Source organism: Eretmochelys imbricata, chromosome 4, assembly GCF_965152235.1.
Source record: "Eretmochelys imbricata isolate rEreImb1 chromosome 4, rEreImb1.hap1, whole genome shotgun sequence".
Taxonomy (NCBI): domain Eukaryota; kingdom Metazoa; phylum Chordata; order Testudines; family Cheloniidae; genus Eretmochelys; species Eretmochelys imbricata.
Window position 1 is genome coordinate 22,772,628 of NC_135575.1, and position 14,560 is coordinate 22,787,187.

Sequence of the window (14,560 nt, forward strand, 5' to 3'; positions counted from 1 at the left end):
GGCCAGATTTGGTCCAGCATTATTTTTGTTTTACTGACTTGTTCACCAGCAGCATCAGTCTCTCTAAAGGTTTCAGAGTAAGGCTTTGTCACTTGTTCTATGTTCTCCCTCTGCTGGCTGAGAAGCAGAAGAGCACAAAACATTTTTGTCTGGGTAAGGAGTGGCTGGTTGTTATTTTTTGTCATCCTTCTAGCAAGTCGATAAGGAGATTTGCCGGAAGCTGGGAATGACAGGGGGTGGATCACTTGATCTGTTCATTCCCTTTGGGGTACCTGGCACTGGCCACTGTTGGAAGACAGGATACTGGGCTAGATGGACCTTTGGTCTAACCCAGTGTGGCCGTTCTTATGTTATGGAGATATATATCTATTTTTAATTTAAAAGCTTCACACCCGATTATAATGTTTGTAAACTGGCTCAAATTTTAGGCCTAACCTACTTGACAATGTTGCTTTAAAGGCATGGTGAATAATATATCATTATATCACCAACATTCCATTTGTGTTTCTGTAGGTGTCAAAAACACCTTTTGGTTCTTAGACAATTTAACTTTCAAGGATTAGTCTAACTGATTCACCTCCCAATTCTGAAAACAATTTGAATGTCAACAGTAGCACGCTGGTAGTAGTGAGCAGATATTAAATAGAGTTCAAAAGGGAGGCAATTTCAGTGGCTATTTACTGTATTACAGATGCAGGCATTTTCTAAATAGATCATAGATCCGGACACCTTCTTTCAAGTCTAGCAGATTTTAATGCATGTTACTTTGAAGATGAGGACAGCAGAATAAAGCTGTTTCCTTTTTACATCCCTAATGCAATCTTTTATGCACTTTTTAGCCATCACTGGAGCAATTTCTAATGTTTTCAGATCAGAAATTGGGTGGGTGTGCTATACCCACAAACAGTAACTATAGGTCACGGAAGTCATAGCCAGTGCAGGGCCACCTGAGCAGCTCAAGCGGCCCCTGGGCCAGCCGCACCAGCAGCTGCTGGGGCAGTCTCGGGCCACCTCACCCCTCCCTCCCATCAGCAGCAGGAATTGGGGTGTGGGAGGGCTCTCAGGGTTGAGGCAGTGGGTTGGTGTGCAGGAGGGGGCGAAGGCTTTGGGCGGCACTTACCTCTGGGGGGCTCCCTGGGAGTGTCCGGCGTGTCTGGTTTCTAGGCAGAGGCACGGCCAGATGGCTTCGCGTGCTGCCTCCGCCCACAGGGGCCTCCCCCACAGCTCCCATTGGCCGTGGTTCCCAGCCAGTGGGAGCTGCAGAGCAGGCCCTCAGGGCAGGGGACAGAGTGCGGAGCCCCCCGGTCACACCTCCGCCTAGGGGCTGCAGGGGTATGTCTGCCACTTCCAGGAGCTGGTAGGGAGCCTTCCAGCCCACTTTGCCCCCCCCAGCACGAGTTGGGGTCCTGACCCACCCCCCGGGCTGCCCCCCCAGAGCACCTGCGGCACCCCTGGGCTGCTCCCCCCCCCCCCCCGAGCACCCAAGTTTTAGTCAGGGATATATAGTACAAGTCAAGGACAGGTGACAGCCGTGAATTTTTGTTTACTGCCTGCGATCTGTCCATGACTTTTACTAAAAATACCCGTGACTAAAATGTAGCCTTAGCTATAGGTAATGCACTCTTCTTAAATATCTTAAACAGCTGAAGGCAATACCTAGTAGTTTCTAACTACAAGCGGCCCCTGGCAGGAGAATTAGATAAAGGACTGTAAGGTTGAGTTGAGGGTGGGGGGAAATCTTTACTACAGATTCTTTGGTCCATAGTCTGGATTATGGCTCAGTTACATATTGTAAACTTTGCCTATGAATTGTAAATGAAAACATGCTCTAAATCTAAAGAAATTGTAGTAATTATCACTTATTGATTTGGAGCCAGATTCACTATGACAGATGAATGAAGGTGAAATTATGCAGTAGTATAATGACGACTTAGCTGTTGACATGCAGCAATCCTGCTATTCCAGTGACTTTGTCGATGCTGCCAATGGTCACCAGTGCAAGGACTAACAAGTGGTCGCCATATCTCACTTTATCATTTTCTGCCTCCACCTGTATCCTTGCACTGTTCTAAAATCTACTGTCAACCTTTAGCTTACTCGGAAGTAATATTAAAACAATTGGATCTTTGGGGAACACATGGAGATCATTTGTGGGCTAGCTCCTCCTTCTCCTCCTTTAAAAGTTTGGGGGAATCCCTGAAATAACACTGAACTGTGTGGTGATGGCTATATGCATTAAATAAGTAGGTTGAGTGTCTGAAACCTAAGCAGACCTTCAACCCAAATCTTTATGGCACCTCCTAGCTCAATATATTTTGCTTTCAAGACAGCTTTCTGTAACCTGAGAGAGAAGAATACCGTTTAGTTTCACATTACTTTAATGAGGGTGGACAAAACTAGGATATTGCATGTATGCATCTTTTATTTTGGCAGCTGATGCATGTTGCGCACAAACAACACTTAGCTTTTCCACACTCATATATGCAGATTCTAGTGCTTTCATAGTTCTGCTTGAAGGACGCTTGTTTTACTGGAAAGGTTTGCATTTGAGCCTCATAGTTTTAACCCCCACCCCACTCACACCCCACCACCCACACACACACATCCACCCCAACTGGTTATGATTTGCATGGATCTCAAAATATTTTATTTACAATAAGTTGGCTGCTGATTTTACATGCTGATGGCTTGAGTGCTTCCTGAGTTTCTTAAGGATTGTTTACCTTTCTTGATCTAAGATCTTCTGTTTAAGGTTTTAAAGGTTTGCATTTTACCTATTTATTCTCCATTTAGGGTGGCATAAACACCAGTGTAAGACATGGTGGCATTTATGTGAAGGCCGTTATTCCTAAGGGAGCAGCTGAGGCTGATGGTAGACTTCAGAAAGGTATATACTTTGCTCTTTCCACAAGTTTTCTTAAATAGCAGTAGAATGAAATCCAGATGACTTTATGTAGGCTTTGGAGAGACATCATGGTCTAGGACCTAAGAACTCCAGAGGTCTACCGACTGCCTGGCTTTGGTTACTTGTAATTTCTTTATGGGTCTATATTGTCAATGGGAAACTACCTACCTCTCTGAGGTTTTTCTGTAGCGCGTCACCTTAGTCTCTCCCTCACATGGGTGGTGTAAGGGTTAATTTGTAAAGCACTCTGACCATTTAAAGGATTAATAAGTGCTAAGTTTATAAATTTGACAGAGCTGTGCAATGAGGAGATAAGAAAGGAAGACAAAGTGTGGGACTATTGCAGTATCTGAAGAAACTATGGAAGCCATACTGGAGAAAAAAAATTACAAAATATTTTTTAGTCAGTGTTTTGTTCTAATGCGTTCCACTTTAATGGAGCAAATTGCTCTGGTTATGCCCAGAGAGAGGAGAAAGAGGCTTTGTGCAATTAGTGACCTCCTCGCTTGACATGCTAAGTATCTCAGTACAGAAAATCCTTGTAATAGCTCTGACAGTCTTTGTTTTTAAGTTAGTCTTCTTTGTGAAGTGGAGTCCCACAGTTAGATGAGGGGTTATTGTATTTCTCCCCAGATTTCTCAGTGAAGCATTGCTTTGAGCATTAAAATGGTCCTAGATTTTGGGGTTGGAATTCAGTTACAGAACACTTCTGATACAAAAAGCCCTATTCTACTCTCAGTGCATGGGGAATTGCCCGAGTCACTGCCCTTGTTCATTGAAAAATGAACAGATCACTGTTGCATGGATTATAAGCGTGTTCTATATGAATTAATTTTTTATTACATTCTTCCTTCTTCTAAATCATGCATTGTTTGTTTCTAGGTGATCGTGTGCTCTCTGTCAATGGGATTAGTTTGGAAGGTGCTACCCATAAACAAGCTGTGGAAACACTGAGAAACACTGGCCAGGTAATATAATATTCTTCTCCTGTCTTAGGTAAATAAACTTATCATGAGTAAAAATGCAGTAGACAAAACTGACAACGGTAGCTCTCCACTGTGCACTTTCTTGCTTAGGACCACTTCCTGATACACTTAATCATGTTGAGTAGCACCGCGCTCCAATGTGGTGCCATTTCAGTGAATGTCACTATTCATGGCATAAGGCAGCTGCTTCAAATATCAGAATTTGGCCCTTAGCTAATCATGCATGGAAGTGCATGTACAAATATTAAATCTCTGGAATAGTAAAATGCCACCAGTACATATTGTAAACTGTCTTTTCCTCCAGATTCCCTTGATGCAGGACCCATGTATGAAGAATGTAGTCAGTGGCATTTTTTAATTGTCCCTCACGCCTCATAATATTGGGGCGGGGGGATCTGAATTTACTTTAAATGCTGTCTGGTTGATATCTTGTGGCTTTGTTTCTCTATTGTTGTCGATGTTGTTGCCATTTGCCGTTCCTAACAAACTAATGAGCTACTTACAGTGATTTATGGGGGATTTTTTTATGAATCTGTACAATTTATGGCTGTGTAATTTAGTTACCCAGAACAGGTTAGACTAGACCCTGTACAGCAAAATGTGGTATTTTTGTGGCTTGTGCTAACTAATTTGAATATGTTGTATTTGTGTAGGTAGTGCATCTGTTGCTGGAGAAGGGGCAGCTTCCAGTGGCCAACAAAGTTCATGCTCCCATTACACCACAGTGCACGCCTCCAAATGAGGCGGGACAAAGTGAGCCCCAGAACAAACCAGAGAGAAAAATGACAAATACCAAAGACTACAGCTTTGTCACTGAAGGTCAGGTCATGGAGAAAAATTATCTGAGCTTTAGAGCGTCCCCAAAACCTTCCATTTTCTCACAGCCAGATGACCCTTCAGTGAAAAGAATCACGGAAGTTAGGGCTGGCAGTGACCACGTCCAAGCATTGTGTACAACACAGATTCTCTTTCATGTTGTTAAATGCTTTTTGAATATTTCCTGTAATGGTGTCTCAGTCATTTATTTTAGCAGCTTTTTAAATAGTTTCTTCCCTTACCATTCCTTAACCTATTTATAGTGGTCACCTTTGAAACGAAGGGCATTACTTCCTGTAATAGATCATGGCTAGGGCTCCGTGTTTAACACAGATTCCATGACTTCCTGTGACCTCCGTGACTTATGAAGCAGCCAGTGGGCCCTGGGCCCTGATTGAATCTTGCTCAGGCGGCCCTAGGGATAGCCACACCGGCCACTGCTGGAGCGGTTCCACAGCCAGCCACTTGGGCGGCCCTGCAGCCAGTCATACCAGTGCTGCAGGAGCAGCCCCAGCCACTGCTCTGGAGGCGCCAAGCAGCAGCTGATGCGGCTGGCCCTGGGGACTGCCTGAGCAGCGGTCCCGGGGGCAGCAGGAGCAACCATAGCTCAGCGACTCTCAGCAGCGGTCCCAGAGCAGCCAGATCAGTGGCTGGCCCCCAGTGGCCTGAGCAGCCACTGGTACCCCAGGGCTCCCCCACGGCAGCAGGCCCCCTGGGGCTTCCTCTCCCCTGCAGCAGCTGGTGCCGCGGGCCCCCCCAGGGCTCCCCTCTCCGCCACTGCACCCCCACCCCAAGATTTAATTAGGGGTATTTATGGTATAAGTCATGGACAGGTCACCGGGCCCATGATTTTTTATTTCTTGCCTGTGACCTGTCCATGACTTTTACTAAAAATATCTGTCATTAAATCGTAGTCTTAATTATGGCCAACCTCCAGAATGTTCCTCCTCCTCTATACTTCTCAATTATTTCTACAGCATAATGCCCTTACATCCTTCCTGAATGTCCTCTGAGCTTCTCCCAGGTACTACTGTTTTGGGGATAACATACAGCAGTGTGGACATTTCCAAGAGAAGAACAGCAGGGAAAGAAACCATGAATAATTATGGCATGTTTTGTCTAAACCGATCATACACAGGGATTCCTTACAAAACTGTTACACACGGTAACCCCCTACCCCAAACCATTAGTGTGATCGTTGGTGGGATGCAGTCTGATTGTTATTGCTGAATAAGCAGCCTTCATGGAGAGGGTACTGTAGGAAAAGAGAGTAGTCTATTATTTCTGTTTATTTTCCAGATAACACATTTGAGGTAAAGTTGCTGAAGAACAGCTCGGGCCTGGGGTTCAGTTTTTGTCGTGAAGACAACCTTACTCTGGAGCAATTGGGCTCAAGCATAGTGAGGGTTAAAAAGCTGTTCCCTGGGCAGCCTGCAGCTGAAAGTGGGCAGATTGAAGTGGGGGATGTCATCCTGAAAGTGAATGGGGCTTCGTTGAAAGGACTATCCCAGCAGGTTAGAGTTCTCTCTATAGCCTTACTTGTCAGTAGTAGATATCTTGCAAGTGGGACCTGTGTCTAATACAAAATCAACTGTACCTATAGGAGGTCATCTCAGCACTCAGAGGAACATCCCCAGAAGTCTCTCTCCTCCTTTGCAGGCCACCACCTGGTATACTACCAGAAATTGATCCTTCTCTGTTGGTAAGGCCTATGGCATATGATCATTAAGTTTTGCTTATTCAGAATACATTGGTTGCACGTGTAAATGAAAAATGAAGAGAGGTGGCAGGGGAATACAGGATCATACCAATGTGTTTGCTGTGTTAAGCCACAAGATAGAAACACAGCCTATTACATAAAAATAAGAAAAAATACAAGGCTCTTGTACATTTACAATAGTACATTCTTTTATTAAAAAGGCTCCTAAATGGCTTAAAATACTATAACTACACTTTCCTTGGAAATGTTGATTGTTAGTTTTAAGTTGGCTTCACCGAGGGTTACATTTTCGGTGAGATGTGTGGTGAATTAGTCATGAAACTGCCATTAAATAACAACAAGTATTTATAATTTAGTTTTGCTGTACATCAAGCTGGAAAAAACTCAGCCCTGTTTTCTGAGTTAAAATACATGATCCCAAAGAGGATTTGTAAAAGGGCTCTATCAAATCAGTCCAAAGAGCACAATGCCATTTTAGAATATTTTAGTGTCGATGGAAACTAGACTGTATATACTGCAGCAGAAAAAAATCGGAACTCCATGATGGAGGAGTCCACATTAGTAGAGTAGCTTTCAGTAATAAAGAACAATTTAAAAAATTATTGGGAAGAAGTCTTCAAATCAAGTCACTTTATTGTTGTTTACCAGATAAAAACTGTTCTTACATGACAATAGAAACAGATTTGTATCCTGTGTGTGGACATCTCAATACAAATCTGAACAAAGGGCAAGAGGAACAAAGGAGAAAATTAAAGTAACGAAAAGCGGTTGATGGTGTTCGGGGTGGGTGAGTACGTGAACTTACAGGTTTCCCATGGGATGAATAAATGGAACTGTCAAAGCTTCCATACTCATCATTGATTGGTACATCATGTTTATGGGAGTGTGATTACACAGTTTTTTGGGAAATGGTACTGGAGCCAAATGTTTAAACTTTCGGGGACAGATCCTCAGCTGGTGTAAATTGTCATTGACCATCTATTCTAGCTGAGGATCTGCCTCTCAGTGCCTCCCAGCAGTTTCAGTTTCTTAGAGAGCTGAGCACCCGCAACTCCCATTTTAATTAGTGCTTTTGAAATTGCCTAGATACACAGGTTTGAAAATTACATACGTGTTGTGTTACTGAAAATAAGTTAAATTCACTCTGAACTCTGTGGAGTTTATACCAGGGCTGAGTTTGGTCCACTGTGCTGACTTCTGAAGTAAATACAATTAACCTTTGATTAAACGTGTTTGATTATTTCTGCATTCTTTACACATTTCTGCCAAACCTAAAATGAATAAATGACCATTATAGCCAGAGTCTGATTTCTTAAACATCACATTTGTTGATTAACAGATGTCCACTTCATGCATCTGATGAAGTGGGCTTTAGCCCACGAAAGCTTATGCTCAAATATATTTTTTAGTGTCTAAGGTGCCACAAGTACTCCTCATTCTTTCTACATTTGTTGCAGACTCCCATACATTCCCCACAACAAATATTTCCAGACATTAGCACAGAAACTTCTGGTGCGTCAAAGGGAGATCAAGGTGACAGCTCAGATGAAAATGAAGTGACCGATAAGAGCAAGAAGCGACTAAAATCCCCTTCTAGGAGAGACAGCTACAGTGACAGCAGTGGGAGTGGTGAAGAAGAGGTAGTGGTGACCCCAACACAGATAGCAAGCCCTGGATGGAATTCTGCTCTGTACCAAACTCTAGACAAAATGATGGCTCCAGCACACACTCAGTATGAAAATCCTTGTAGCCAGGAAGAAGCAATTCGTACCATCTACTACTCTGCTCATGAGACTCCCAGCAAGCCAGAGTTTGAGGACAGGTATGATTGTAAATATTACTTATTTTGCAAAAATAAATACTCAGATTTTGCAAGCCTGGAACAGTCAAAAGGGTGGAATTTGTCTGCAAAAATGGATGATAAGGCTTACTAATAAAAATTCAAGACTTTGGTATGAAAACGACTAGATTTTATCGGGACAAAGACTTGTGTTGATTTGGCAGTGAGGGATGGTATAATTTGACGCCTGTATCAAGTTTGTAAATGTTTGCAGAAATATCAAAGTTCACACATGAATACCTGTGAAGTGAAGCATGGTGTCTTTGCAGAGTTCTAATCATGTAAGCAACACAGTCTGCCTCAAATATTATAAACCATTCAAACTCTTGTTTCCCTGTCTTCTCATAGTAATCCTCCGTCTCCTCTACCACTGGACTTGCCACCAATACCAAGTTGTAGAACTATTACCGAGATTGCTACTCCTGGTTTAATGGATGATGCCTACATCAGTACCACCTCTGAGCTAGTTCCACAAAGAGAGAAAATAACATCACTGCTCAACCAATTTGAGAAACATGCTGATGAATATGAACCAGTAATTACTTTCTCTCTCTCTCTCTCTGTGCCATAAATGTGTTAAAGATTGTGCCTCTTGGGGTTTTATTTAGCCATGGTTTTGACCGTAACAAAATGCATCCTATTTATATTTACTTAGAACAATTACCCTAATTTAAATGTATAGTTAACTGAGGATGTGTTTTGCAAAAGGTACTTATACAATCTACTTATAGAAGGTGGCCCGGCCATTTGTGACAATAGTAATGGCATCATTGTTAAGACAGTGTCCCTAGATGTGTTATAGATGAGGCACTTGAGAGATTCAAATGTTTTACTTACTCTTTTAAATAAAAAACAGGGGTTTTTTTTTTTCAAATCAGACTCTAAAACTGTGCAGATTGTATAACTGCCTGTGCATACATACAATTTGGGTAGTTAAATGCTCCATTGCCCTGTGGATATTATGGATGGGCGCACACATTTCTTAGGTACAGTTTGAATCCATATTTTGAAGATTTGGCACTGTGTGTAACTATGTAGGGACGGGTTTCAGAGTAGCAGCCATGTTAGTCTGTATTCGCAAAAAGAAAAGGAGTACTTGTGGCACCTTAGAGACTAACAAATTGCATCCGATGAAGTGAGCTGTAGCTCACGAAAGCTTATGCTCAAATAAATTTGTTAGTTTCTAAGGTGCCACAAGTACTCCTTTTCTTTTTATGTAGTGATGATGTTCTGAAGCTAAGTTTCTTACTTGTCAATATATTTTTCCCCATTGTTACCCTCGGACTGGTTGGAGCCCTTGTAATCCGATTCATTTCCTCTGCTTTTACATCTGTCTGTCCCCCAGATACACATCTTTTGGCCACAGAGGCAATGCATCAAACTTTTCTGAGAACCTTCTGACATCGCTGCCTCATATCCCAGAGCACGCTATTGTGCAGCACAAAGACCTCCATCTCTCGCTCCCTGTCAATTCACAGAGTGAAAAACAGTGCTGAAAATAGAGACAGGTCTTTCTCTCTGCAACCCAGAGCACTGTCCATTACAAAGGGATATCCTACACAAGCATGTTACCGGGGGCGGGGGGAGAGTGATTTCTAAAGCATGCTGGGACCCCTCTAGCACACATCAGAAGTTCCCTCGTGCATATTCACATAAACAGTACTATGTTAACGGACAGTAGGGAACTTTTACTGTGTGCTAGCAGAGTCCACGTGGGCCAGTTGGTGCACAAAACATTGGTGCACCTTAGAAATCACACTCCTTTTCCACGTTTTGCTGCACCATTTAGACAAGCCTATCAGTGCAATTCTCTAGGGTTAAAAATCAGTGCTAAATTCACACTATTAATCTCTTCTTTTGATCCTTTCTTCTTCTTCTTGTTCTGTTAATTTCTGTGCAAGTAAAGCACAATCCTAAACAGAGAACATAAAATGCATGTAAATTACAAATGTATAATATAAAAGGCATGCATGTGTGTAATAGCAAGATGTACAATACAGTACTCCAGTTTAGTAACGGAAGCCTGACATTTTATCCTTTTGTAGGAGAGCATCTTCACCTCTCGTGCCCAGCTTTATTCTAGTTGATGTACTCCAGCGGTGGGCAAAATACAGCCCATCTAACATTTCTGTCCGGCCCACCAGGCTCTTTGACTGCCCCCTTGCGATCTCCGGGTTGCTAAAAGTCCCGTGGCGCAGTGGGACTCTCAGGCAGGCTGCATGCCTGCCATGGCCCCACGCCACTCCCAGAAACCAGTCAATGTGAGCTGTGGGGGTGGTGCTTGTGGGTGTGGGCAGCGTACGGAGACCAACTGCCTCCCTCCTCCCCAAGGGGCACACAGAGACGTGCCAGCAGCAGCCAGCCGCAGCCGCTTCTGGGAGCGGCGTGGGGCCATGGCATGCAGGCTGCATGCTTGAGCCCTGCTGCGCCGTTGGCCAGGAGCCACCTGTGGTAAGTGCCTCCTGGCCAGAGTCTGCACCTCACACCCCCTCCTGTACCCCAATCCCCTGCACCCAAACTCCCTCCCAGATCCCATACCCCCTCCATTAATATAGTAGAAATGTGTGGCCCTTGACGACTTACCAAAATGCGTGGAGTCCCCCCCCCCACCCCGCAAAAATGATTGTCCATCCCTGATGTACTCAGTATGGCCCTGATCCTGCAAAAAAGACGTTATGCCCATGCTTAACTTTATGCACATAAGTAGTCCCATTGATTTCAATACATAAGCCTCAGTACAGATGTGTTTGCAGGATTAGGACCTATATTTGATTTAAGTAAATTGGTTAATGAAGTGTGTTGTCTTAAATAATCTTAATCAAAGCAGCTCATTCAGATGACCCTACGTTTCATAGAGGATACACTATTTATCCACATTCTAGACCACTGTTTATTTAAAACACTGTTTTTCCCATAGGAAGTGGAACTCCATGTTACCATGACTAAATCAGAAAAAGGAAGCCTGGGCTTTACAGTGACCAAAGGCAATGATAACATTGGTTGTTACATTCATGACGTTGTTCAGGATCCTGCCAAAAGTGATGGGAGGCTACGACCAGGAGACCGGCTTATCAAGGTGAGATGAGTAGAATTTCATAGTGAAACCCAACTCAAGATTAAGGGATCTGTGTGATAATGGAGAGGAAACAAACTAACCTTGGACCAGAAAAATAAGAATTCTGGATCCTGTAGTGTGCGGAGTCAAATGTGTGGATGAGAAGCAGACAACTAAATGCATGTATTGAAATTCATAATATAACAGTTGTTGAACCAACTTAAATATAAGTATAAAATAAAACACATGGAACATGACTGACAAATGTTCACTAAACCTTTTGCTCTTAACATCTGTGTCCACTTAAATGTATTTTGCTGTTAACATCTGTGTAATTCTTCCAGACAGCAAAATAATAGGTAGGGTTGGGCTCAGTATATACGATCTTTTAGGTTACAGTTAGGGGTTCCTTTCAAAATACTCATGGACTTTAAGGTCAGAAGGGACCATCATGATCATCTAGTCTCAGAGAAGAACTGTTCAGGTAAGCTTGGATAAATTTTCTTGTGTGAAAATTCTTGTCTTCCTTCCAGTAAACAGAACATAAAAAAGTCTATTAATACACTGAAGCAAATGCTAACATTATAAGGTGTCGTGGAACAAGAATGTGCTTAATTACATTCTTAGGCCCCCATCCTACAAAGACTTCCACGTGCAGTTCATAATTCCACTAAAATCAATGAGACCACTCATAGTACAGTACATAGAGTTTAGCATGCGTGCCAGTCTTTGCTAGATCGGGGAATTAAATCCTGTGGAATAACGTTTAACCTTAGGTAAGGAATAAAATCATAAACCAGTGTGGATTAGGGACTGAGTCTGGCTTTCAGGCCGTGGCTTGCTAAAAGCTTATTCTTCCATTTTATGGAAACTGGTATATATTAAACCTTTTTTGTAATATATTTACTATTTTGACATTGCTAGTTCAGGATTTGTTTCTTCTATCATTTTCCATTAAATGTGTTTGTTCGTGGAAATGGATAACCTCATAGATTGCAGTTGCTGTCATTGATAACATTTATATTTTGTCATTTAATATGAAATACAAATAACAGGGACTTCAGCTGAATTTTCTTAGTATCATTGGCTGTCTTAATTGTAACCATAATGAGGATTTTTCTGTTGCTGTTCTCTTTTCAGGTTAATGACATGGATGTCACTAACATGGGTCACACAGATGCAGTCAGTTTTCTTCGAGCTGCGCCAAAGACTGTCAGATTGGTGGTTGGACGTGTTCTGGAGTTACCAAAGATTCCAGTGTTGCCTCATTTGCTGCCTGATATTACATTATCATGCCATAAAGAAGAGCTGGGTAATATAAAATTGTATGGCTGTTTGCCCTTGTGTGCAATGCCTTTCTTCAATGTCCCATTGTAAAAATCACACTTGACTAGTAAAAGAAAAGATTGAGGATTTTTTGTCTTCTGCACAGGTCTGTCTATATCAGGAGGTCATGACAGCCTTTATCAGGTGGTGTATATTAGTGATATAAAGCCAAGGTCAGTTGCTGCTAGCGAGGAAAGTCTCCGTACGTTGGATATCATCCATTATATTAATGGAGTCAGCACACAGGGAATGACTCTGAAAGAAGCCAAAAGAGCCCTGGAAATGTCACTTCCTAAAGTGGTGCTGAAAGCGACAAGGTATCCTGTGGAAGCTAATTCCTGCATGTGATTTTTAACTGACATAGTTGTAGCCATGTCCACTTAACTGCATTTTCCTGGCACAATAGCTAACCAATTGGAGTGATAATGGCAGCTATTTTTTTAAAGGCCTGATCCTTTAGGGTGCTCTGTCCTCTCAATTCTGTTGACTTAATGGAGTTGAGCGTGCTCGGTATCTCATCAGATTGGGCTCATAGTGAGGCTAAAATTGTCCAGCTGCAGACTGCACCATAAGAGGCATTCTCAGACTAAATTTGATATATGCACATCTTGTGTGTGGACATCTATGTAATAAGCAGGGTAGGACAAGTATGTAATAAGTAAGGCTACGATTATGTCACAGAGGTCATGGAAGTCACAGAATCCGCTGTGATCCCCCACTCCCCATTTTGTCACAGTTATTTTTAGTAAAAGTCACGGATAGATCACAGGCTTCCGTGAATTTTTATTTATGGCCTGTGACCTGTCCGTGACTTTTACTAAAAATAACTGTGACAAAATCTTAGCCTTAGTAATAAGTTAAGTGGATCAAAGTGCCCTTTAAAAAAAAACCTAATTGTTTTGGAAAGAGTTGTCAAATTTGTCAACATTTTTCTTTTTTTTTCCCCCCAAAGTTGTACCAACTGGAGTGAGCCTCTCAGCCCAGATAGACAGACTTGCTCTAGCACGGCTCAAGCTGGCGTGTTAAAAATAGCTGCATCTTGGACTGGATCTCAGATTCTCAAGCCTAGGGGGGTCTGGTGGGCTTGAAAGCCCGATCCACCACATCCACACTGCTATTTGTAATGCACTAATTCAAGCCCTGCTAGCACAAGTCGGTCTACCTGGGTTGTTAGGCTCACTCCCAGCTGCAGTGTAGAGATACCCACAGAGTACGGAAATTGCAGATGAAGATTGACCTAGTTCAGGGGTGCTCCAGCCACACCTTTCTCGTACTACATCAGAAGCAGGGAGGGGGAGTGGTGTAAGAGATCACACATTGGCTCTATGCCTCCTTAGGTTCATGTATGTGCTGGAGCAATCCTCCCTGGCACAGCAAACCTGGCTGTAGGTTCAGATTATGCTACCAGGTTGGCACAGAGCAGCTGCATCCTTGACCCTTTAATTTCAAAACTCTTTACTAGCAATAATTTAATCCTTGCAATAATCCTGTAAAGAGGTAGCTATATAGGTATTGGTATCCCTATTTTATAGATGGTGCAACTGAGGCAGAGGAATTACCAAGTTTCCACTACTTTTGTGCGCCTAACTTTCAGGCACCGAAAGCTTGATTTTCTGAAGTGCTGCAGGGACTGAGGAGTTCTCAGGTTTAGGCCCTAGACTGAGGCCACTAGATTGCACCTGTCTACATGAGTCTGGGGTGAAATCCTAGCCGGGTGAAGTTTTCTCCTTCTTCTGAAAGTAGATATGAACGAGGATATTATCTGGTGAATACCTTTCTATTATTGGAATATTGAATATTCTTGGTACCTTATTCCAAAACTGTCCAAGGAAAATAGGCCTTAACTATGTCAAGCACAATAGTCAACAAGAAATTGCCCTTATATAGATACTTACGTATGGTTCCTTTTCAC

The 14,560-nt window shown here is 42.7% G+C and overlaps 1 protein-coding gene across 1 annotated transcript in view; it reads left to right on the plus strand.

Moving 5' to 3' along the window:
* PTPN13 (protein tyrosine phosphatase non-receptor type 13) overlaps positions 1 to 14,560 on the plus strand; it is a 146,429-nt gene that overhangs the window by 109,935 nt on the left and 21,934 nt on the right. The window contains exons 26-35 of the mRNA XM_077814754.1: positions 2,794 to 2,887; positions 3,788 to 3,873; positions 4,545 to 4,710; positions 6,007 to 6,221; positions 6,311 to 6,409; positions 7,885 to 8,249; positions 8,616 to 8,802; positions 11,185 to 11,343; positions 12,463 to 12,634; positions 12,755 to 12,965. Coding sequence (XP_077670880.1) covers positions 2,794 to 2,887; positions 3,788 to 3,873; positions 4,545 to 4,710; positions 6,007 to 6,221; positions 6,311 to 6,409; positions 7,885 to 8,249; positions 8,616 to 8,802; positions 11,185 to 11,343; positions 12,463 to 12,634; positions 12,755 to 12,965 — 1,754 coding nt within the window. The remainder of the gene's footprint in view (positions 1 to 2,793; positions 2,888 to 3,787; positions 3,874 to 4,544; positions 4,711 to 6,006; positions 6,222 to 6,310; positions 6,410 to 7,884; positions 8,250 to 8,615; positions 8,803 to 11,184; positions 11,344 to 12,462; positions 12,635 to 12,754; positions 12,966 to 14,560) is intronic.